The sequence below is a fragment of the Leucopleurus acutus genome (genome assembly GCF_964270905.1).
Source record: "Leucopleurus acutus genome assembly, chromosome: 9".
In the NCBI taxonomy this organism is placed as follows: domain Eukaryota; kingdom Metazoa; phylum Chordata; class Mammalia; order Artiodactyla; family Delphinidae; genus Leucopleurus; species Leucopleurus acutus.
Window position 1 is genome coordinate 14839649 of NC_139144.1, and position 21959 is coordinate 14861607.

The following is a 21959-nucleotide window of genomic DNA, read 5'->3' on the forward strand; positions in this document are numbered from 1 at the left end:
TTGAAGGTTAGGGATGACGGCTCAGAGGAGGAAAGTGTGAAATGCTAATCGCTTTCATATGACACTTGAGAGATGTTATAATAAAGCTGAGTAAATTGGAACATGAGTTAGCCGGCCCTTTGCCTAATGATGTCACCCACTTTCTGCTTCCTCCAGCCTATGATTAATAAAAGGGGGATTATTACAGTAACTCACTCCTAGTGGGCAGTAGTGACTTCAGCACCAGCTGAGCAAACTGACTACATTTAGTCGTGCGTGTGCATGTGGGCATTTTTTTTTTCCCTGTGACTAACATGAAACTAACAGCATCTAATAAAACAAAAGCTCCTTGAAATTTGGGGAACTTACTGGGTGAACTCTTTTCTACAGGGAGCACCGTTTTATTTATTCTCATTTCATACTCAAATGATGCAAAAGTACAGGATTGTACTTTTAATGAATTCCCATTCATTAAGTGATCACAAAATCACCCCTGGCCTGTTGGGAGAGAGGTGTTCTGAAGCCTTTTTCCTTCACATACAATGGCTCTTCCTTCCTCTATCATTCCATATCGCCTTTAAAGAGGAACTCGATGAATATCAAAAAAAAAAAGGGACAGTGGCCGTAAGTTAATTTTTGAAAGTTTAAGGCTAGTTGTAGACTCCAGAGATTTCAGTGAAACTCTCCAAACACTGTGCTTAATTATAGTTTGCTTTTCCAAGCTGATAAAGACTAACAGAAGTCCTGCCTGCCAAGGCACCTTTGCAAACTTGACCTTCCTAAAATTAGAGTGGGGCACCTGTAAATATTTACTAACCAAGCCAAGGCACTGCCAGAGCACACTGCCAGTGTCTATGAAAGAACACCGTGCCCAGAACAAGGGCACTCCCATCCTGCAGGCCTGGATGGGCCTTGGAGGTGCTCTGATAGAGGGGCAGAACCTTTGGACTCTTTCTATTAGCACACGAGGGAGGCAGCAATGCACTGATAAAAAGAAATACACACAGGACTGCCCCCAGCCTTTTCTGTGTCTTCCCTCCAAAGCTACCACTTGGGAGCAAGTTGTGGGGCATCTTTGTGGAGAGACGACACTGGATTAGGATCAAGATTTCTGCTTTCAACAGTCCGATGGCATCTATAGGCTAAGCCTATATGTCCTCAAGTCAGCAACATGGAACTTTTAACCCAAGGGCATCCAGGTGAGAAACACGATTAGGACAATCTGTTATCCATTCTCTTGTAAGTACTTTTCGTAGTCTTCTGGGGCAATAGGATGATCAATCAGATGTTTCCTGATTGGATTAGAACTGAGTTTTGATAAACAATTTGGAAATATATGTTGGTCAGGAAGGCCTTTGAGGGCATGTTTATTCCATTTGCATTAGTGTTGGGTTTCGTTTTTTTTCTCCTCTTTTTCAATATCTATTTTTCTCTAGAGGTTTCTCTCTCTAGATTGAGTTTTTCACAAGTACTAAATGGTTACTTCTTGGGAAGAAATGCGGGCTTTTCTGAAGCATTTGGCCTTTGGTTCTAAAATAACCATTTACCTGAGGAGACAGTGATTCAGGTGTTGGAGTTGATGAGATGGCTTCCAAGCGTCTAAGACATTCCCCTCGTGCTTTGTTCATCTCAGCACAGTCTCTGACGGACCCTCTCCTCTCTAGATGATGCAGGTCACTCAGGGACTAAACGATAAGCCTGGGAAGTTGGCCTCATCGTACGGACAACAGCATTTCACATCTAAGCTGGTTAGATCCAGGCAAATCCCCTTTTGTGGGTTTCACCAACATTTGTTGATGATGATGATGATTTTCCTTGATGTGGGATCCTTCACAACACTGCCCCCAACTCTCACAAGAGAGTAACCCCTGAAGGCCTGTGGCCTTCCTAAGGAAGTCTGGAGAATATAGTCTTGCTTGGAACATGCATTAGGATTTAGCAAAGCATTCTGTTTTCTCTCTGTGGATACTGATTGTGTGTCATTCCCCTGAGGTATTAAACAAATAAAACCAGCCACATCATATTTGTTTGCTCTGGGGGCAAGGCATGGTAATCTCGCTTTCGTGAATTTAACTTCAGGGAATTCACTAGTGCGCGGATCTCTCTGATACCGAATTGCTCAAATGAATAACTCATTCCTCATTCACTTTTTGTTTTCCATGATCTGTCGCCTCCTAACGACTTGGGTGGGGGCCAGCTCATCTCATTTTGTTGCTGGTCACCAAGATTCTGCTTCTGACTAGAACACAAAGCCATCAGGGAAAACATGGAGGCCACACTGGGAAGTTGGTGAGGACGCCCGAGAGGTACCGTCACGGTGTCAGTATCTGCTGTGTGGTGTGGGCCTCCATTCATCAGGAAGCACCAGACACATGAGGAAGCAGAATCCCTTGAACTATTAGTCTCTTGCCTGGTTGCTAAGGCCCCTTGGGTCATGGATGGGAAGGAAAGTAGGTGAAACTCTTAAATGATAACTCTAAACAAGGGTGTCTCAACTGCAAAAGCAATTAACATTTGGGGCCGGTAATTTCTCTCTTGTGAGGGCTGTCTTGTGCCTTGTTAGGACGTTTAGCAGCATCCCTGGCTCCTACCCAGTAGAGGCCAGTAGCACCTCCCTTCACAGTTAGGCCAAGCAAAAATGTCTTCAGACATGGCCAGATGTCTCCTGGGGAGTAAAATCATCCCAGTTGAGAACCACTGCTGTAGATGGAGAGATAGCAGTTTGTTTACTGGGTTTTTTTGGTTTTGGTTTTTTTTTTTTTTTTTGCGGTACGCGGGCCTCTCACTGTTGTGGCCTCTCCCGTTGCGGAGCACAGGCTCCGCACGTGCAGGCTCAGCGGCCGTGGCTCACGGGCCCAGCCGCTCCGCGGCATGTGGGATCTTCCCGGACTGGGGCACGAACCCCTACATCAGCAGGCGGACTCTCAACCACTGCGCCACCAGGGAAGCCCTGGTTTTGGTTTCGGTTTTGGGTTTGCTTTTCTTTCCTTAGTCATTTTAGTTCTAGCCTCTGGGTTCCCTTGGTTCAGATAAGGCACTTCCAAATACGCTTAAAACAGAGCAGTTGCGCATAGCACAAAGCCTTGTGGGATATTCTGGTGGTTCTCAGAGAAGTGGGACGCTTAGGAATAAGAGTTTTGGATTAACTATTTCTGACCCTGTTGTCTTCTAATGAATTTTGGAGGATTTTTTAAAATTTTATTTTGCTGAGGTATAGTTGATTGACAGTTTCTGCCGTACAGCACAGTGATTCAGTTACACGTATATATACGTTCTTTTTTCGTATTCTTTCCATTATAGTTTATCGTAGGATATTGAAGTATATGGTTCCCTGTGCTATACAGTAGGACCTTGTTGTTTATCCATCCTATATATAATAGTCTGCATCTGCTCATCTCAATCTCTCAGTCCATCCCTTGGAGGAATTTTAATGTTTCCCTCTCTCTCTCTGTTTAGCTGTATTCATTCATTGATTTGACATAAAAGCAAACAGCTTCCTAACTCAGTTTGGAATGTGAAATGCTCATCCTTCATTGTCCCAAATCTCTCTACCTAACCTAGATCCCAGGCAATGGGCAGACTCCAGCTGTCCAGGAAACAGGCAGGGGTTGCCAATCTTGCATTCAACCCAAACCATTTGATGAGACTCCAGAAATCTCGCTGCAGCAAATATCACTCTGGATCCCGCCCACGTTTTCTGGATCCCGAGCTGCCTCTCGAGGGAGTCCACTCCCCATTGGGGCAAGGTTTTCCTGCCTTGAGCCCAGAATAACACGTCAGCTGCTGAGAACACCTCGAGTCCTTTTGATTTCTCCCTCTAGTCACGTTTTATGTTCCGTTTCCCAGACGGGATGAACCAGAAATCATGCTTTTGGGGGAACAGATTTTTCACAGGAAGGAACTAAAACACCCTGAGTCGTCAGCAGTCTAGTCAGTGCTCTGAACCCCGCAGCCTCGTGCCATTTCAATTGAATCAGATGACAACTTCCCAGTCACCTGCTTGGGGCGTTCACGCCTCCTGGTGTTTTATTTATTTATTTTTTTGAAACAGAATAACAGCAAAGCTAAAGCCACAGAGCCGTGAAAAACGGGCCCCTTTTCTAGGCCTGTCTCCTTGTTCCAGGAGTAGTGAGTAAAGAGACCAATTAATAGCATGGATGGAAGCCGAAGGACAGACGGTTTGCTTGAGAAGAAAAAATGAACATTCTCGCTCCTTGATCTATGCCAACTTTGTACGGGGACAGCTGTTGCCACGGGTAAACGCCACTATAGGTTAGCCGTGCCCCAAGGTGTGTGTCACCGCGGGCCCCAGGATGGTACGGGGACGCTGGTCTCTCCCCCGCTTACACCACTGAGCCCTTATCCTTAAAGGAACTTTGGTTTTTGACCAGCTCACTAATTGTGATTGAAAACACCAGCTTTCCCAGCAAGGCACAAGCCCTGGAGTTTCGCAGCAGCAAGACAGGCCCTAATTGCTCCATTTACATAAAAGTAGAAACATACAACTTCTAAATATACATCCCTGGCACATCGCGCCTTTTGCAATTACAGTAAAATAAGGTACCACAGTTTCCCTCCCGGCTCCTCGAAGCAAGCTGCTCTACCGGGTTCTCCAGGGGCCGCTCCTCCCGGCGAGAACAGAGCCCTGCAAAAGGCTCCAGCGAGGAGTCGGGGAGCTTTGTGAAGTCGCCAGTAAATCAGGCCGCCTGCACTAGGTGAAAAGCGCGGTGGCAGCGGGCCACCGCGCTCGCGCACTGGCTGGGAGGACCCGGCTCCGCGATCGGAAAGGGGACAGAGCCGGCGGGGCAGGAGCGCTCCCCGCGCGCGTCTGTCCGCCCCGGAGCCAGCCCGCAGGTCCCGGTCCCGGTCCCTGACATTGGCCGTGCTTTCAACCCTGAGCCCTGATGGCTGGGTTCAGAGATTCCCAGCCGCCCTCACTGATCAGTGATTTTTTCCCCCCTCCCTCTCTGAATTCTCTAGCTGCCAAAAGGGGGGAAAAAATCAAGAGCTGCTCTTAAAAGAAGTTGCCCTTGCTGGTGCTCGGGGTAAAAATAGAGGCGGCCGCTTGCGCACTGCTTGGCCCGGACTCCGGCCCCGCGAGCCGGGCCCGAGCAGCGGCCGCGATCCGGCGTGATCCCCGGGAGCTGCCAGCAGGTGTTGCTCAAGGTACGGTAGCAGGCCGAGCAGCGGGACCGCAGGGCCGGGGTCGGGGAGCCGCGGGGGGAGGGGGGCAGGAAGTGAAAGAGAAACCAAGCCGAGGAAGGAACGGGAGATGCGTATCAGGAGCTGGGCGAACCAGCTCCCCGCCCCTGGGCCCTGGAGTCCGGGACGGAAAAGATCATTCCGCCATCCAGAATAGTCGACAGAAGTTATTTTAACCTGCCAACTTCCCCTCCCACTCCCACCTCATTTCCACTGAGTGAGGAGGCATTTCCAGCGTGGCTCAGCTCTGAGGCTGGGGATTCAGGTGGAGAATGACATCACAGCTGGTGGGCTGACCTAGGCAGGTGGGCCCTTCGGTGGCATCCGTGGCCAACGCGATCTGAGTCACCCGAGAAAGGGTGTCTCCTCTGGTCGGGGTGCCGCAGATTCCTGTGACACAGATGTTCAGAGGGAGGCACCGGGGCATCTCCGAAATCGTATCACCTAGTATTTGCTGAGCACCGTGCTTGACCCTGCAGTGGAGTATTGCGGATCCCACTTTATAGATGAAGACACTGAGGCCCGATGTTATCTGGTTAGTAAGCAGTGGAATCAGGGTCTCATCCGGGTTGGTTTGTGCCCCCAAACTCATAAACATGGTGGTATTTCCAGGACACCAACGTTCATGTTGGGGGGAGGGGTGCGTTTAGATGCCCGGCCAGACACTGCTGTCCTGGACTGCTCATGCGAAAAGGCTGGGAAAGTTCCTTTCTTAGAGAGGGGCTGGCTCCGTCCAGTTTGAAACTGATGGGCAGCTTTGGAGTTAACCAACACTGATCCAGTTTCTATCTTTCCTTCTCAGATTCCCTCTGTTCCTGTACAACCTAAAGATTTTATTTCCTAGTTCATTTCTGCATATGCAATTCTCAGAACACTCCCCCCACCCCAATACACAGCTCAGCACCCACACTTTCTCTGTGTTTAGCCAGGACAGACCCCCTGAGACAGACTTCTGGTGTCCTAAAGGAACCTGCTTAAACTACACATCAGGAGGCCAGAGCCTCTATATTTTGCTTGTGGGCGCAGTGAAAAGTTTATTTTATGCATGTTAAATCCTGCATACAAAACAGCATATCTGGTCATATGGCTTTCATTAGCTCCCAATTTTGCACATTTTATTCAACTTGTCATGAGTGCCCAGCTTAGGCTTCAGCTATACTCCTTCAAACAACCCTTCCCCAGCGTTCTTGTCTGAGGAGTTCTTTCTCCTGTGTTATTTCCCTGGCTTGCTAACACTGCCTTCTCCCTCCCCCTAAACACCCTGACCAACTTAACTCCCGTTTCAAGAAACGTTCACTTCTTTTCATTAATCTCATGTTATATTTGTAACAATTTAGAAATCATAGGACTTGACGTTCTGGTAAAGAAGAATGATGTAGTTTTTTTTTTTTTTTTTTTTTTTTTTGCTAGTTAGACTGGGATTCTAAAGACTGGGAAGGATACACATAAAGTTCGCTAGCAGAGAATGACTATTTCCAAAGTTCTTGGTGATAAATGATTGATAAAGCAGGCATTCAATTTCAAGATGGAAAATAATAGTGTAAGTCAGCAGAGGGGAGATTATCAGCCTGTAAGTATACATATTTTCCTTTTCTTTTTCTCAATACAATATCTTAATTTTTAAAATTAAGTTATTCAAGATGGAAAATAATAGTGTAAGTCAGGGGAGGGGAGATCATCCCATAGAGGTATACATATTTTCCTATGTTTTCCCCCCTTCCTGAACTATCTTATTTTAAAAAGTAAACTCAGAATCTCTCTGAAAAGCGCTGTGAATTTTTCTTCCCTGTTAGGAACAATAAAATACTTTGTAAATAGAGGCAACTTCATGAAGTAACAGATGTTTTATGTGAAGATATAAAACCAAGCCTGAATATAATGAGAAGTGTGTGCATGTTTGGTCAAAGAAAAGTTGCAAGTTGGAACCTCAGTGAGCTAGAGCTGTTGGATTCCGGGATTTTTCTAAAAGGGAGTCCAGTCAGTCAGAGGTTTCTCACTGCCTCAGTGATCACCCAGTAGTGTCACAGCAGCCAAGAAAGGCTTTCCATTAGATAATGAGTTATGAAATATGTCTCACACTGGAAAAACCAGTCATCTGCTGATGTCATGTTGCTTCTAACCAATCCCAAACAAAGCCCCAGCCCTCTTCTGGTTGACTGGTACCCGTGTGTGACTGTACAAGTAAGTAGTACAGTATAAAACTGCTCAGTGCCAATAGCATGAAGAGGAACTTGGACAGCTCTTACCACATGAGACGAGAGTCTGCTGGTGAGAGGACCGGAAAGGTAATGCTTTTTCACTCTTACTTCTGAGCTCTTTCCACGTTCATAGTCAGAATGGTGAGCAGGAATTTACAACTTACTGGCCCTTCCATGCAGATTGTGATCTGTACCTTTTTACGTATTCAAGCAAGTTAGTAGAGCTTTTAATAGTAGAGCATGCAAATAGATTATGCGTTTCTACAACCCAGTTCAGCACCTCTCTACAAGGACCTGTGCCAAAGAGAAAGCTGATTTTTAAGTGACATTCACAAACAGTCAATTCAGGGAACACACACAAACTCACATACAGAGAGAGTTCAAAGGATGAGTTGCTCTTATCTAAATGCAGCTATTGGGACTCTCAAGTTGTTGGTAGTCGTGAAACTTTGAGTTCTAGTTCAGCCTCTCTTGTAAAACTTAATTGGGCTACAAAATGCTTTGGGTATTGCATATGTGACGCCAAATAGGTAGATTATAAGTCTTCTATTTCCAGGGTATTTTATTAAGCGACGATTAACACAAATGCTCCCCCTCCTTCCCCATTCTCTTTCACCATCCCCCAATTAAAAAAAAAATTAGACTCTTCAGGGAAGGTCAACAAAATCTTAACAATAATAGCAGAGTGTAATTGATGGTAACAGAGAAAGTCTCGCAGGCAGATGCTTCAGCAAAGGTGGGCAGGGTATCCAATTCAGAAAAGCATTGTTACCTGTGCAAACTGTAATTGTAACTTAGTATCACACTGGCCTCACCCTCCTCCCCTTGCCCTCAGCTCTTATGCTTGCAAGTAATGCTGTTTATTAACTTTTCCCACCCAAAGTGCATTGCCTGACTCTAATGCTGTGAACACACTAGGTGTCAGATATAAGCTGACTGTATCTACAGAAACTGAGAGGGCTTATGTGTGGGGAAAAAAAAAAAAAAACCCGAGAGGGAAGGGAAGCTTTAACAGATGGACCTCTTAAAGATACTTCTGCAAGATAAAAGCAATAAGACAGAAAATGAAAAAAAGGGGGGGCAGGGGGAAGAGAATTTAAAAAACTCAGAGAGGCATTGTTTAAAAATTCACATTTTTCTTTTTCCGTGAACACTGAAATCCATGATGATTTCATCTGTGCTGTTCCTTTGAGAGAAAAAGAAGCCATCGAGAGGCCAGTCCGTGAACAGACTGGTCCGGGATGGGGGTAGGGGGCAGGCTGAACAAACTACCACATGACAGAGAAAATAATTTGCCAATATATTTTAGAGATTCTTTCCCCCTAGGACCAGTTATTCAAGTCACAGGAGTGCACTACTTGTATAAAATAATGTGGGAAAGGCCAACGGAATTTTGCATTTTGTCTGTGAAGTCAGGGCCAGCGGTGGTGAGCTGTCATCCGGGAGTGTGTGTGCCGGGCAGGAGGGGCGGCGGCTAAAGAGAGGGGACAGAGCTTCACATGACAAGAGCGTGTACCATGCTGCCTGCCTGCCTGTGGATCTTTCAATGCCCGGCTGCATTTTGCAGTTGGGAAAAGTAGAGTGTATTATATGACCCCAAACAAAAGTTCTATTGCGCTCCCCTCTGATAGCCTGCCAGTGTTGATGGCCCTGAACGTTGAAATATGAATGAATGGGGGAAAAGGAGGGTCTGCAGGGATTCCCTCTGGCCAGCACGATCAGGCTGCCCCCAGTGACCCCTCCTTCCGAGCCCCACCTTCCAGGCTGTGGCCGGGCAGGATGGAGGGGTGCTGGGGGCAGGCTGTTTCCGTGTGGTCCTCCCTGTCGATGGAGACAGGCCATTGATTGGGGCTTTGCTTTCCCCTGCAAAAGAGGAAGAAGGTGAAGCCAGGGGACTCTGGGCAGAGAAAGAAAGGGGAAAGAAGCAACAGCAAGAGCAGCAAACCAGGAGAATTTCTTGCAGAAGGGAGAGTAGAACTCCAGAGGAGATCGGTGATATTTGAAGAGAGGTGTGTGTGAGGGAGCAGTGAGTAGAAGGCAGGCAGCCTGTCAGAAAGGGCTGTCCCTCCCCTTCCTAAGCACAGCCTTTACTCACAGACAAACTCCCTCCCTCTCTCATTCACTCACTCACTTAGGGCCAATCACTCCCTCTCTCTCCCTCTCCCTCTCTCTCTCTCCCTCTCTCTCTCTCTTTCCCTCCTTCCCTCCCTCCCTCCCTCCCTCTCTCCCTCTCCCTCTCCCCCTTCTCTCCCTCTCTCTTCTCTCCCCCTCTCTCCTCTTTCCCAGTCTCTCTTTCCCTCCCATCCATTCTCTGTCTCTGTCTGTCTCCCCCCCCCAACCCTGTCTCTCCCTCCCTCCCTCCATCCCTCCCTCCCTCCCTCCCTCCTTCTCTTTTACTGGGAGACAGTCAGAACTCTCCTCCCTGACAGCTACAAACCTACAGCACTGACTGCATTCAGAGAGGGAACCTGCAAACAAAACTTCACAGAAAACTTTTTGTTCTTGTTCCAGAGAATTGACTGAAGAGGAGAAAGAAAAAAAAAAACCCAAAAAGGAAAAAAAAAAAAAAAAAAAAAACCTGTGCGTGAGTGGGGGGGAGGAAAAGCAGAGCCTTTAAAAAGGGCAATCACAACAACTTTTGCTGCCAGGATGCCCTTGCTTTGGCTACGAGGATTTTTGTTGGCGAGTTGCTGGATTATAGTGAGGAGTTCCCCCACCCCGGGATCCGAGGGGCACAGTGCAACCCCCGACTGCCCGTCCTGTGCGCTGGCCACCCTCCCAAAGGACGTACCCAACTCTCAGCCGGAGATGGTGGAGGCCGTCAAGAAGCACATTTTAAACATGCTGCACTTGAAGAAGAGACCCGATGTCACCCAGCCGGTACCCAAGGCGGCGCTTCTGAACGCGATCAGAAAGCTTCATGTGGGCAAAGTCGGGGAGAACGGGTACGTGGAGATAGAGGATGACATCGGCAGAAGGGCAGAAATGAATGAACTTATGGAGCAGACCTCGGAGATCATCACGTTCGCGGAGTCAGGTGGGTGCTGGCCCTGGGGGGATGGGGCGGGGGGGGGGTCACGTAGCTCTGACAGTCCTGGGAGGAACTTCTTGCCCTCCAGCGGTACCCTGCCGGGCAAGGTCAGGAGTTACTGGGGGACGGCATGGGAGGGGGAGAGGACCGCACAGAGCCGGGCTCCTGGGCTGAGCCCCGGCAGGAGGTGGCTAGGTCACACTTGCGTATCTCAGCCCGTCGCCCGGGAGGAAGCTCTCGGCCGGATCTGCAGCAGGAAGCCGCTCTGAGAGAGGCTCCCTCGGCCTGCCGGGGAAACCAGATCAGAGCAGCCCGGAGGAAAGCCGGGGCATTTTCGGGTGCTGGCCGCGGGGAGGGGGTGTCGGGGGAGCCTGGAGGCTTCCGGACCCCATCCCAAGTTTTTACTGGGGGGAGGGGAGGGGCGGCGAGCGCGGGATCGGGGCGGCATGGCACAGATGAAGTCATTGTCTTAAAAACAACCCCTTTTCTTTAAAAAAAAATCCAATCAGGGGCCACATCCGAGAAGCAGGGCATATTAGTGACAGTCATTTTGACCTTTAGAAATTCTGCCTGTAAGAGCACAGCATCACATTCTAGGCAGCGAAAAGCAACTTTGGGGGCTGGGGGGGTTAGGGAACAGATGACATTGAACCAGCAGTCCCTTTCGGAGCACTGACTTTTGCTCTCTGAACCAAAAAAAAAAAAAGAAAAAAGGAGTTTTGTTCTCTGTAAAGTTACTAAGAGCTCTCGGCCAAGGAATGCAACCTTGACAAAGTGCTCTCAGATACTACGCTGAGCGCTCCCTCAATCCTTAAGAGGAAGAACTTTAATACATAGATTCTCATCGTTGGCTCAGGACCGAGCTAACCTGTTGCTGAAGAAAAAAATTACCTGTCAAAAGGGCGGGCTGGAGACCCTGGGGGCCAGGTTATTTTTACAGTTAGGTGACCCAGATCCTTTTCCCAGCCTACCAGCCCCTGCATGCAGCCCAGCCACACAGATGTGTTAATTTCATGTTACTTTCATGGTAATGCCAGGCTAAAGAACTGTCTCCCTTGCCAAATCCATTTGAAAGGAATGCCATTGTTTTGTTTGGTGGAGCATATGGCCAGTAAAGTATGTGCCGGGACTCCCAGCATTGCTGTTTAAAAGTTTGCCGCAGTAGTATAAACAATTAAGGCAACACTCAGAATTTCCAGTCCTGAAAACCTGTTGACTCAGATGTTATATTTCCAAGAAAACCATCAGAGACCTGGGCATCCTTCTGGGGGAGATAGCTTGCAGGCTTGCTGGCTTCCCGTAGGAAAAGCCCTGGTGTCCTGCAGGCAGTTTAGCTGTCTCACCAGAAGCTTCTTTCTTTTCAAGAACGCCTGACTTCCTTCGCTTAAATCTTTTGTTTTTTTTTTTTTTTGGATGCAGCTGCAAAGGACATGATACTTTTGACTTTATCTTGTGAAGCTTATTGAGTGAAAAAAGGCAGGTTGGAGTTTTTGAGTTGCCACCCAGTTTTTCTCAACCATTCCTGGGGTCCTGAGCTGGGAATGGGGATTCCAGTGGTCTAGGGACTGCTTCTTCTGCCACAGAGGGACCCTATATATGTTTCTATATACCAGTTGCCACACAGAATGGCCTTAATTGCAGCTCTTCCTCAATTGGCTTTTCCCACATCATATGACTAGGTAGACCTCTGCCTTTGGCCACTTTTAACTCTACGCCTGATGCTAGCAATATGCCCACTTTCTGGCTTCTCTGACTTGTGTAGCAAATCACTCTCTTGGCATTGAGAGATTTTGCAGTAAAAGAATTTGACTTTTTGCCTTCTTTCTTACTTATGGCCCTCATCTCAGCGCCAATCTTTTTCTCAGTTATATGAAATCTCGTCATTTTTAAAAAGATCTTTTCCGGTAGGTGTTCAGTTTGAAAGAAATTGAGCTACTTTTTGAAAAGGTGGATCCATTTGACTCACATGTTGACTAAAGTTTAAGGTCTGTAATGCAAAAGTCCTCCTGGTTGAGTTTACGAGTTGACTTTGGGCGAGCCGCTGGATTCTTAGAAAAGGCTTATGACGCACCTGCTTGTTCTCGTTTGAGAAGTTTCACGCCTCAACTTTAAGTCGATTTTGTATGATTTCACAAAAACGACTGCTCTGTGGACAATCTACTCTCCAAATAGAGTAAGTACCATGTGAGTATTTTGCTGTTCTTTTGCTGACCCAGGAAAGAGATTTACCTTCAGGTTGATTGTAGTGAATATACGAAAATGTCGTGTTACTTTTGGAACAATTCAACCTTAGCAATGCTCAAACGACGTCCAACGTCAAGGTTCTGGGGGAGGGGGTAGCAAAGGGCATTCATTTTTCTTTTCTTTAGAAATTGTTCTGTACAGCATAGAATCCAGTCAGTAAGTCATCTGTCACCTGCATGCATGTCACAGATGTTCCCCCCTAGATGCATCCTTCAGGCTCGGGATTCCTGTTTAATTGTGGCCTCTGCCCATCAGGATGGTTGAATAAGGCCAAGACATGGCCACCGCAGTTGAGGAACTCCAAAAACTCGAGGGCCAGGGACTTGTTGAACCGAGTCTGTCCCCTTGTGCTTAGGTGGAAAGCACCCCATCTTGGTAAAGCTGATATGAGCTGTTATTGACTAAGCAGCGAAGCCTTGCCCTCAGGCTCTCTGACGTGTATTCCCACAAACAAAAATGATTTTCAAGTCTGTCACCCCAGACTGCTCACTGAGGTGACTGTATTCTTTGCAAGGGTGGCAACAGAATAATCCTCTGTTGTTTACTTTAACGCCTTAAAGGAAAGGAGGAAGAGATGGGTAGGGCCAAGCCAACTCTCACCATAATTGTCATTGAAGTCAAAATCACTGGTCTTCTTGACCGCTCTATCCTGATTTCTCTCTCTTTTTTTTTCATTTGTGACAATAGCTGGTCAAAAGCACCCTTGAGCCCTCCACCCTTGTATCCTTGAGTCCTCCTATGAGGCCAAATTTATACTCTGATTCTGGTAACGAAGTTAGCAATTGATAGCACTTTTTGAAGAATGGATAGGCGAAGAAAGACAAACCAAGCACCACGAAATAGAAAATGCTTACATAGCCCAGCCATGTGGGTTTGAAAGCAACACATAAACCTCCTCCCTTGGAAGGTACTAGGTACAGAAGCTTTGAGTTAGAAATGTGCACAAATGTTCCCCAACAGGGGTCGAAGGCAGCTTGCTGGGATGACTATTTTCCTCCACCCCAAGAAAGCCGTCTCAAGGTGGAGTTGACTCCCATCACCCCACGCCAGTCTTCTGAACTTGCCTGGGAGTTCACCCTCACTGGAGGGTGTCTTTAGGGGTTACACGCTTTCTTCGCGGAATACTGGGAAATGATCGGCCACAAGAGGGCGCATTCCAAAGACTTTTGCTCCTTAACCAGTTAATCTTTTAGGGAAACACAATTTCACCTACTGGAAGCCCTAGCCTGAATCGCCCTAATCTTGGTGATTATCAGCTACCCCCTCCTTCTTATCATTCTGCAGGAAAAGTTAGGATTTTATGGGTTGGGAGGGACATGACTACTACCTGTAACATTTTAAATGAGACAGAAGGAAAGGAAATGGGAATTCTAGCGATACAAGTGAACATTCCAGAGCTCTACGGAAGACAGAGGAATGATAAATTTCAGAAGCAAACAAAGCAGAGCGGGGAGAAATGTGACCATGAATCATCAGCAATACTGCTTTGCTCACACATCTCTCCCTAATACGGCCGCCTGGGCTTTTACAAAAAAACCTCTTCCATCTCCCCTGATGTGGTTGCCTAGTTGTCCTGTCTTATCAACGGCTTTCAACAGCGACAAATGACAAGTGACTTCGAACAGGGAGGAGAAAGTCTATTTATTTAACACCTTGTGGGAACAGAGCTTATGACTTTGGAGTATGTGTTTGTTTCCGAACCGGGAGTGTTACAGAGAAATGGTTGGGAAAAGATGGGAAAAGAGATGTGTTAGTAGTTTGGGCCGGTGGGGGAGATGCACTGCAGTCGGGGTGTGGGTAGAGCGTCAGGGTAGAAATGCAGTTTTCATATTTGGTGAGCCAGGAATCGTACCTTCCCAGGACTTTTCCTGAAAACACGTATTCGTCTTGCCCCCTCTTCTGCTAAAATATACTCAGGCACGATCTCTTAGCTGTAGTTCAGAATGCTTCCTACCCAACTGATTCCTAGCTCCAAAATCCGTAGTGTAAGAGTTCTCAGGAACTTTGCAAGAAGTCTCTGAAAGACTGTGGGTTGAACCTTCAGAATTTTTTCTACTTCTTTTAGGAAACTAAAATCCCTTTCTCTCTAAATATTTAAACTTTTGCATCGCCCTTTAAATGAAAGATGCAGGAATGTGGCTGAGCACTTACAATTCAATAGCACATCCTAAGAAAAGATATTCAGGCTAAAAAAAATCAAAAGCTAATTTATAACCAAACTTGTAGTTCTGCTACAGGCAAGACCCTCTCCTGTAGGTTAAAGGAGGCATAACCTTTAAGGCCTCACTGGCTGCTTTTTGCAGAAACCCCTGGAAACAGTCCAAATGCAAAAGTAGTGCTTCAGGGAACACACATGCTAGCTCTGTATTCTCCCACCAATGACTATACCACGTCTAGGCACAGGGAAACCTTGGTGAAGGACGGAAAATTAAAGTCATAGCCGCGTTTTACGCCGAGGCTTCCCTCCACCCGCCATGGTGACTTTAATTTCTCCATAAACAACAAGGTTCTTTACATTAACATTAGGGATTTAATCATTACCCACATGGAGAAGGGCAGCATACTTTGAGCAGGACCCCGGTGAGGAAAAAACCATATCAAAAATGAAACACTGCTTGTTACTATTGCTTGTTTCACTGGAGTTGTTCAGGCGCCCGTGAACCTGAGATGCTGGAGGGGGGCTGTGGGAAGGATGTGCAGCATTTTGTATCCTGATGTGGGTGGAGGGGAACAGCCAGGAGCTTGGCCGCTTAACCCTTGGCATGCCGGTTCAGTGAGTTCTTAAAAACACTTGAAAAATTCTGAAAGCACAAAAGCAAAGGAAAACGTGCTTTCAGGTGTTTTCCCTTCCAGCCTTCCAAAGTCTTTCCTCCCGTCCGGCAACATTTCTGAGGTGTTCCCTGTGAGGTGCAGTAGTCATCCCTCCTACCCATTTTTAGGCCCTTTTTTTCTCTCCCTTGGGTATGTGTCCACCGAGCTCAAGAGGGGTTTAAGTGATGAAATATTATCACCCACATGCGTTTGCGTGGGACTTTCTTAGTGAATTACTCAGGCGGAGCAGGCTGTGATACAAGCCTTGCTCACAAGCCTCGGGAGAGAAAAAATAGCACAGAGGATGAAAAGAATATTATCAGAGAGCAGGTAATGAAAGGTTAGCAAAGCCTCCAGCGATACCTAGATAGGTAGGTAACAGTGTAGGAACCCAGTGCACACCTGTATCCACTGATGCTGTACCACAAAGCACTATGGGAAGACTTCCATTCTGAGATTTTATAGCAGGAGATATTTAAGTCCAACCTGAAACTGACTAGCAATTGATCCTAAACACCTCAGCCTTAGGCAACCTCCTTCCATTTTTCGAGTTGCTGTGCGTAGCGATTTGAGGCTTGGAGCAGCCTGAAAACATCACTGCGGTATAGCCATCTGTCTCAGGTAAAACACAGATAAAGCAAATATAATCAAGTGACTACTTATATTTTTCATGCCTAAGAAATTTGAGGGTTGTAATATCTTTCGGAGACCTACAGCCCTGGTATATATGAATTCCATCCAGCGTCTAGCTGTCTCATTCTCCCAACCCCCTTCTGCAATGAAAGCTCGATGTAAAAGAAAAAAAATATGCACTGCTTAATAAGTCAGAATACAATAGAACTTTGAAAATGTACCTGCATGTAAGGTAGACATTAGGAAGCCTTGAATCTCTCTCTTCCCCCCGTTCTCCTGAGCATTATGGCAACAGCATTTTCGTGAAATTGGATCTCAGTTTTATTTTTTTCCCTGATAAAACCTCATGCAATATACAAATAGCAGTTCCAGAAATGGACACCAGGAGAAGGAGGCGACAGGCATGTCAATTAGTAGGGGGAAAATCCAAATGTCAGAAATATGGGGGAGAGATCCGTACGCAGGCAGTGGAGGCAAGTACAGGGAACCGAGTCTCTCTGCTCAGATCATTAAACCGATGCATATTTCAGCACGGTGCCTCTTCCCAGTACGCAGGCGATGCCATGCAGTTAATTACCAGCCAGGACCAGGATGAAAGTCATTTTATGATGACTCTCTGATCCCAATATAACAGCACCTGACAGATTGAGCCCCCTCTAATGAGTACTCTCTTTGTACAATCCTCTCTCAGGAACACTAAATCATTTGCTTCCAAGTAAGGCTGCCTGCGAAGAAGGGGCGGAGGCATATCTTGCATTAGAAACCAGCTCTTGTGAAATGAGGGGCCGCCCTGTAGGCTGTTCCTGGAAGCAAGGGGCCTCGGCCTCGCTGACCCTCCAAAGGCAATTTGCACGCGCTGTCGCTTGTACAGGTCGGCCACTGAGCATCTCACCACCTCCTCCCAGCATGTGTAGACTTCTCTGGATTTTATTCCAGGAAAGTCCAGTGTGGGTGGGTCCACCCTGCCGCCTGGACCCTCTCTTTACCCGGGGACCATCTCCCTTCACCCTCAGCGCCCCGCTGGCAAACATGGGTTACAGCAGAGCAGAGCCTGTGGGAATGAGTTACGTCAAACCCAGAGGGCTCTCCCAGCCTGGGGACGGACAGACTCTCCCGTTTCACACTCTTTCCTAGAAAAACAAAACAGAACCTTGTGGCCTCTGGCTTCTCTAATTTTGCAGCTACTACCTCTTTGTCTTTAGAGTGGCACCCTGTGCGGTTTAGGGTTTCAGAAGCCGGCCGGGGGCGGAAGCAGAAGGGAGAACAGCGGGGAGCTTGTTAACACCCTCCGTGGAGCAGGGCGGATGTGCAGGAGCTGGAGGGGACCACACTCTCCTCCGGGCCGGTTCGCAGAGCCTAGGGCAGCTTCCGGCATCTTTTTCCTCCGGTCTCGGCAGGACCCTACCACGTTAAGTCTACAGCCGACCGTCTTTTTAGATTGAAATGATGAAGCTCGGTCTCCTGGACTCTCCTCTTTTGCTCTCTTAGAAGACAAACAATGACGACCATCCCCCTCCCCCCAACCCCCCACCACCCCGCCGTTTTTAAGCAAAGGGGAGTACTGGATTCCCATTTTGGAAAAAAAAGTCATCATGCTTCCTAAAAAAAGACAGTTTCCTCCTCTGACTGCTCCCCGCTCTGGTGATCTAATCATAAACCTAACTTCATGATTCATTTCAACTCCCGCCAGAGATGCGAGGTCTGCCCCTCACCACCACCGCCATCAGGGCCAGTGTTCCTCCCAAGTTTATACAGAGATGCAGGAGGAGCACCTTTCCTAGGCAAACCTTCTCGGCCCCGGCCTCCGTGAATTTACCACTAGCACAATCACACTGTGCAGAGTGTGTTAAATTAAGAACAGCATCTACAGCTCGCCATGCAGAGAAGAGCCTGCTTTCTGCCGCAGAGAACTTGAAACCGGGCCTAAGATTTATAGTACTGTAAACATCTCAGGGCTGCGAGTGATAAGTATGGCTGGATTTCCGTTAGCTATAGAAATCCAGGCAGGGAGCCTCCCACCCCACCCCACTCCCCAGGGAGTTGTGAGTTCTATGATGAACTTTCAGATGGTTGTCAGATTTGGACTCGGAAGAGTGGGAAGCAGGTACATGCCGGCAGTGGTCTGGGGGATGTCGGGGGTAGGAGATGGATCCCTTCATCTAACTCAATGCTAAGGGCGCCTCCATGTGTTAATGAGGAAGCAAGTAATTGCCTACTTTCTGCTGAATTCTGGGCTATGACAGTGAATGACACAGACAGGACCTCAGACCTGGGGCGTCCTAAGCTAGACGGGCAGGAGGGTGTGGGTGGAGATGGCAGAGGTGGCTTAGGAAGAGGGTCATCCCGTCTGAAAACTGAAACCTTATTAAGGGGCAGCCACTGAGGATGGCGTTTTGGGGGCAGGAGTCTTCTCGGCAGAAAGAACAGCAAGTGTCACTGCCTGGAGGTGTGAGATTGTATGAGATGCTCTTGCTGCGTGGCTGTACCATGAGGTTGGGGCAGTGGGAGACAGTGAACTGGAAGGCGGGAGTAGCTCAGGCAGAGCCCAGAGTTCTGTGCAGTTTCTGTTTTATACTGAGGGCAAAAAGAACTCAGTAAAGGATTGGAAGGAACAAGTGATGCAAACAGATACGCCTGTGGGAAAGATCCCTTTACCTGTTTAATGGAGAAATGATGGGAGAGGGGCCCTGACTCCATGCCGGCCTGGCTGCTTGCACATAAAAGAAAAGGCTGGGTTGTGGCCAAGGAGGAAGAGTAGGCTAGCTCTGTGGGTACACGCCATGCAGACTTACACAGCAGGGTGTGTGTGCATATTTGTGTTGGGGAAAATAGTATTTCCACAGCTTGCTAGAGTTTATAGTGTGTCTTCATCTATGTTATCCCATTGGGTCCTTCCAAACCTATGGGATAATGGGTCAAATGTCACTATGTCATTCCCATTTTATAAAAGATGAAACAGAGGTTAAGTTAGTTAGTTAACAGACCCAGTGTCCCAGACACACTCAGATCCAGACTCTTTTCTTTCTAGAGCAAGTGTTGACAAACTTTCTCTGGAAAGGGCCAGAGAGTAAATCACTTAAGCTTCGTGGGCCAGACGGACGCTGTCTGTCACGGCTCCTCAAATCCAAGTTCTAGTGCAAAAGCAGCTGTAGACAACCTATAAAGAAATGAGCCTAGCTGTGGGCCAGTAAAACTTTATGGGCACTGAAATTTAAATTTCATATAATTTTCACATGTCACAGCATCCTAGTTTTCTTCAACCATTTAAAAATGTCAAAACCGTCCTTAAGATCTGTGGGCCTTCATTTCAGGAGCCCGGTTGGAGAGGGTCTGTAACAGAGGCCCCCATGCTTGCCTGAAATTAGGGAGTGGCCGTGAACCCCAGAACTAACAGTATCCCTGCTCTCTCTTGGGCTGTTTCGTCCTCAGGCACAGCCAGGAAGACGCTGCACTTTGAGATTTCCAAAGAAGGCAGTGACCTGTCCGTGGTGGAGCGTGCAGAAATCTGGCTCTTCCTGAAAGTCCCCAAGGCCAACAGGACCCGGACCAAAGTCACCATCCATCTTTTTCAGCAGCAGAAGCACCCGCAGGGCGGCTGGGACGCAGGGGAGGAGGCCGAGGAAGTGGGCTTAATGGGGGAGAGGAATGAAGTGTTGATATCAGAGAAGGTGGTGGATGCTCGGAAGAGCACCTGGCACATCTTCCCCGTCTCCAGCTGCATCCAGCGGTTGCTGGACCAGGGCAAGAGCTCCCTGGACATTCGGATTGCCTGTGATCAATGCCACGAGACCGGCGCCAGCCTGGTGCTGCTGGGCAAGAAGAAGAAGAGAGAAGAGGAGGGGGAAGGGAAGAAAAGGGACGGAGAAGGAGGGGCGGGAGGGGACGAGGAGAAGGAACAGTCGCACAGACCTTTCCTCATGCTGCAGGCCCGCCAGTCTGAAGACCACCCTCACCGGCGCCGGCGGCGGGGCTTGGAGTGTGACGGCAAGGTCAACATCTGCTGTAAGAAACAGTTCTTTGTTAGTTTCAAGGACATTGGCTGGAATGACTGGATCATCGCTCCCTCTGGCTATCACGCCAACTACTGCGAGGGTGAGTGCCCCAGCCACATAGCAGGAACGTCGGGCTCATCCCTGTCCTTTCACTCGACGGTCATCAACCACTACCGCATGCGGGGTCACAGCCCCTTTGCCAACCTCAAGTCGTGCTGTGTGCCCACCAAGCTGAGACCCATGTCCATGTTGTACTACGATGATGGGCAGAACATCATCAAAAAGGACATCCAGAACATGATTGTGGAGGAGTGTGGGTGCTCATAGAGCACTCAGCCCAGGGGGGAATGGGAGCAAGACGGTCCAGAGAAGACAGTGGTGACATGAAGACATGTTTAAGGTTTCCGACTGAAACAACCAGAAGAATAGAAATTTTTTAAAAAATAAACTAAAAACAAAACCTGAAGCAGATGAAGGAAGATGTGGGGAAATTCCTTAGCCAGGGCTCAGAGATGAAACAGTGAAGGAGGTGGGAATTTGGGGGGAGAGGGAAAATGGGGTGCCCTTCACTTCTCCCTCCAGCATTCAAGGGGTGACAGCAGTTGCTCAAATGGGAATATTGTCCTCTCCTTTTCGGTTCCCTTTCGGTATGAGCCTCGAAGTCAACTTGTCCGGTCTGCAGTAATGTGGGCTGACACAACCCAAGTAGCATCTAGAAAGCCATGAGTTTGAAAGGGCCAGTTATAGGCACTTTCCCACCCAGTAACCCAGGTCGTAAGGTATGTCTGTGTGACCCTCTCTCTGTGTATATCAGCCCATGCACACACACAAAGACACAACCACACACAAACGCACACAGCCCACCACACACACGGACCAACACACAGACACATACAGCACACACACACGCTGCACAAAGACATGCACACAGCCCACCACACACACGGACACACACACGGACACACACACGGACACATACATCACACAGCACACACACACGCTGCACAAAGACATGCACACACACCCCACACACGGACACAGACACACACACCATACAGACACCACACACACAGAGGCATTTCCACACCACACGCACACACACACATTCTGGTAAAAGAACACTAGTGTGCAGGTGGTCACACCTTTTTCTGCACCACTTCCACAACAAAACAAAAACCAACATGAGAAAAACATTGAGAACAAGAATGGGAAGCATGAAAGATCAAGGAGAAAAGAAAACCAAGTTACATTTCGTTAAGGTGCTTATGATCTTAGAACTATGCAACCTAATAGGTTTGAAACTGTTTACCTGAGAGAGAATAAAAAAGAGAGACTTTTTTGTATTGGAAGTAACCTGATTAATTTTTATTTTCTTCAAGGAGAGATACTTGAAAGGAATATGTTTGTCCATCTGTTGGATCCAAACATTTCTATATTTTGTAAATGTTGTGTTTTTTTTTTAATCGTTTACTATTTGCACTACAATGGTGTTCGACCTGTCTAATCCTTATTTAACAAGTATTTTCTTTGGGTGGGGCGGGGCGGGTTCTGAGCTGCACTTAATGTGAGCTATAAAAGAACTGCTACAGCACACAAAATAGCTATTTTTATTATTATAATTCTAATTATTATTATTATTTTGTACCTTAAAAAATAGACACATACACCAAAGACATTTGTGTGAGCCTTTAAACAGTCTGTCTGTGGTTGGTATCATTCACCGTCGATGAGTCAGGGGTTGGGATCCACGGTTGAGTAAGGTGGATTGTGTTCAGGCTTGAAAGACCTGAGAAGTTTGGTTTTTTGACTCCTTTTACATCCATGAAGCAGGACATTTCATACTGGATGTACAGTAGTTGTACACTGTTG

The 21959-nt window shown here is 47.6% G+C and overlaps 1 protein-coding gene across 2 annotated transcripts; it reads left to right on the forward strand.

The window, feature by feature from the left end:
• The first annotated feature begins 990 nt into the window (after window positions 1-990).
• Window positions 991-21596, forward strand: INHBA (inhibin subunit beta A). Of its 2 annotated transcripts, none has more exons than XM_082845991.1 (3): window positions 991-1178; window positions 9891-10416; window positions 19528-21596. In XM_082845991.1, exons 2-3 carry the CDS (start codon window positions 10029-10031, stop codon window positions 20415-20417), a joined length of 1278 nt encoding a protein of 425 aa, XP_082702117.1. In that variant the 5' UTR covers window positions 991-1178; window positions 9891-10028; the 3' UTR covers window positions 20418-21596. The 2 variants fall into 2 exon arrangements, with proteins under 2 accessions (XP_082702117.1, XP_082702116.1); XM_082845990.1 differs by lacking the exon at window positions 991-1178 and adding an exon at window positions 5860-7466.
• Window positions 21597-21959: the final 363 nt, after the last annotated feature.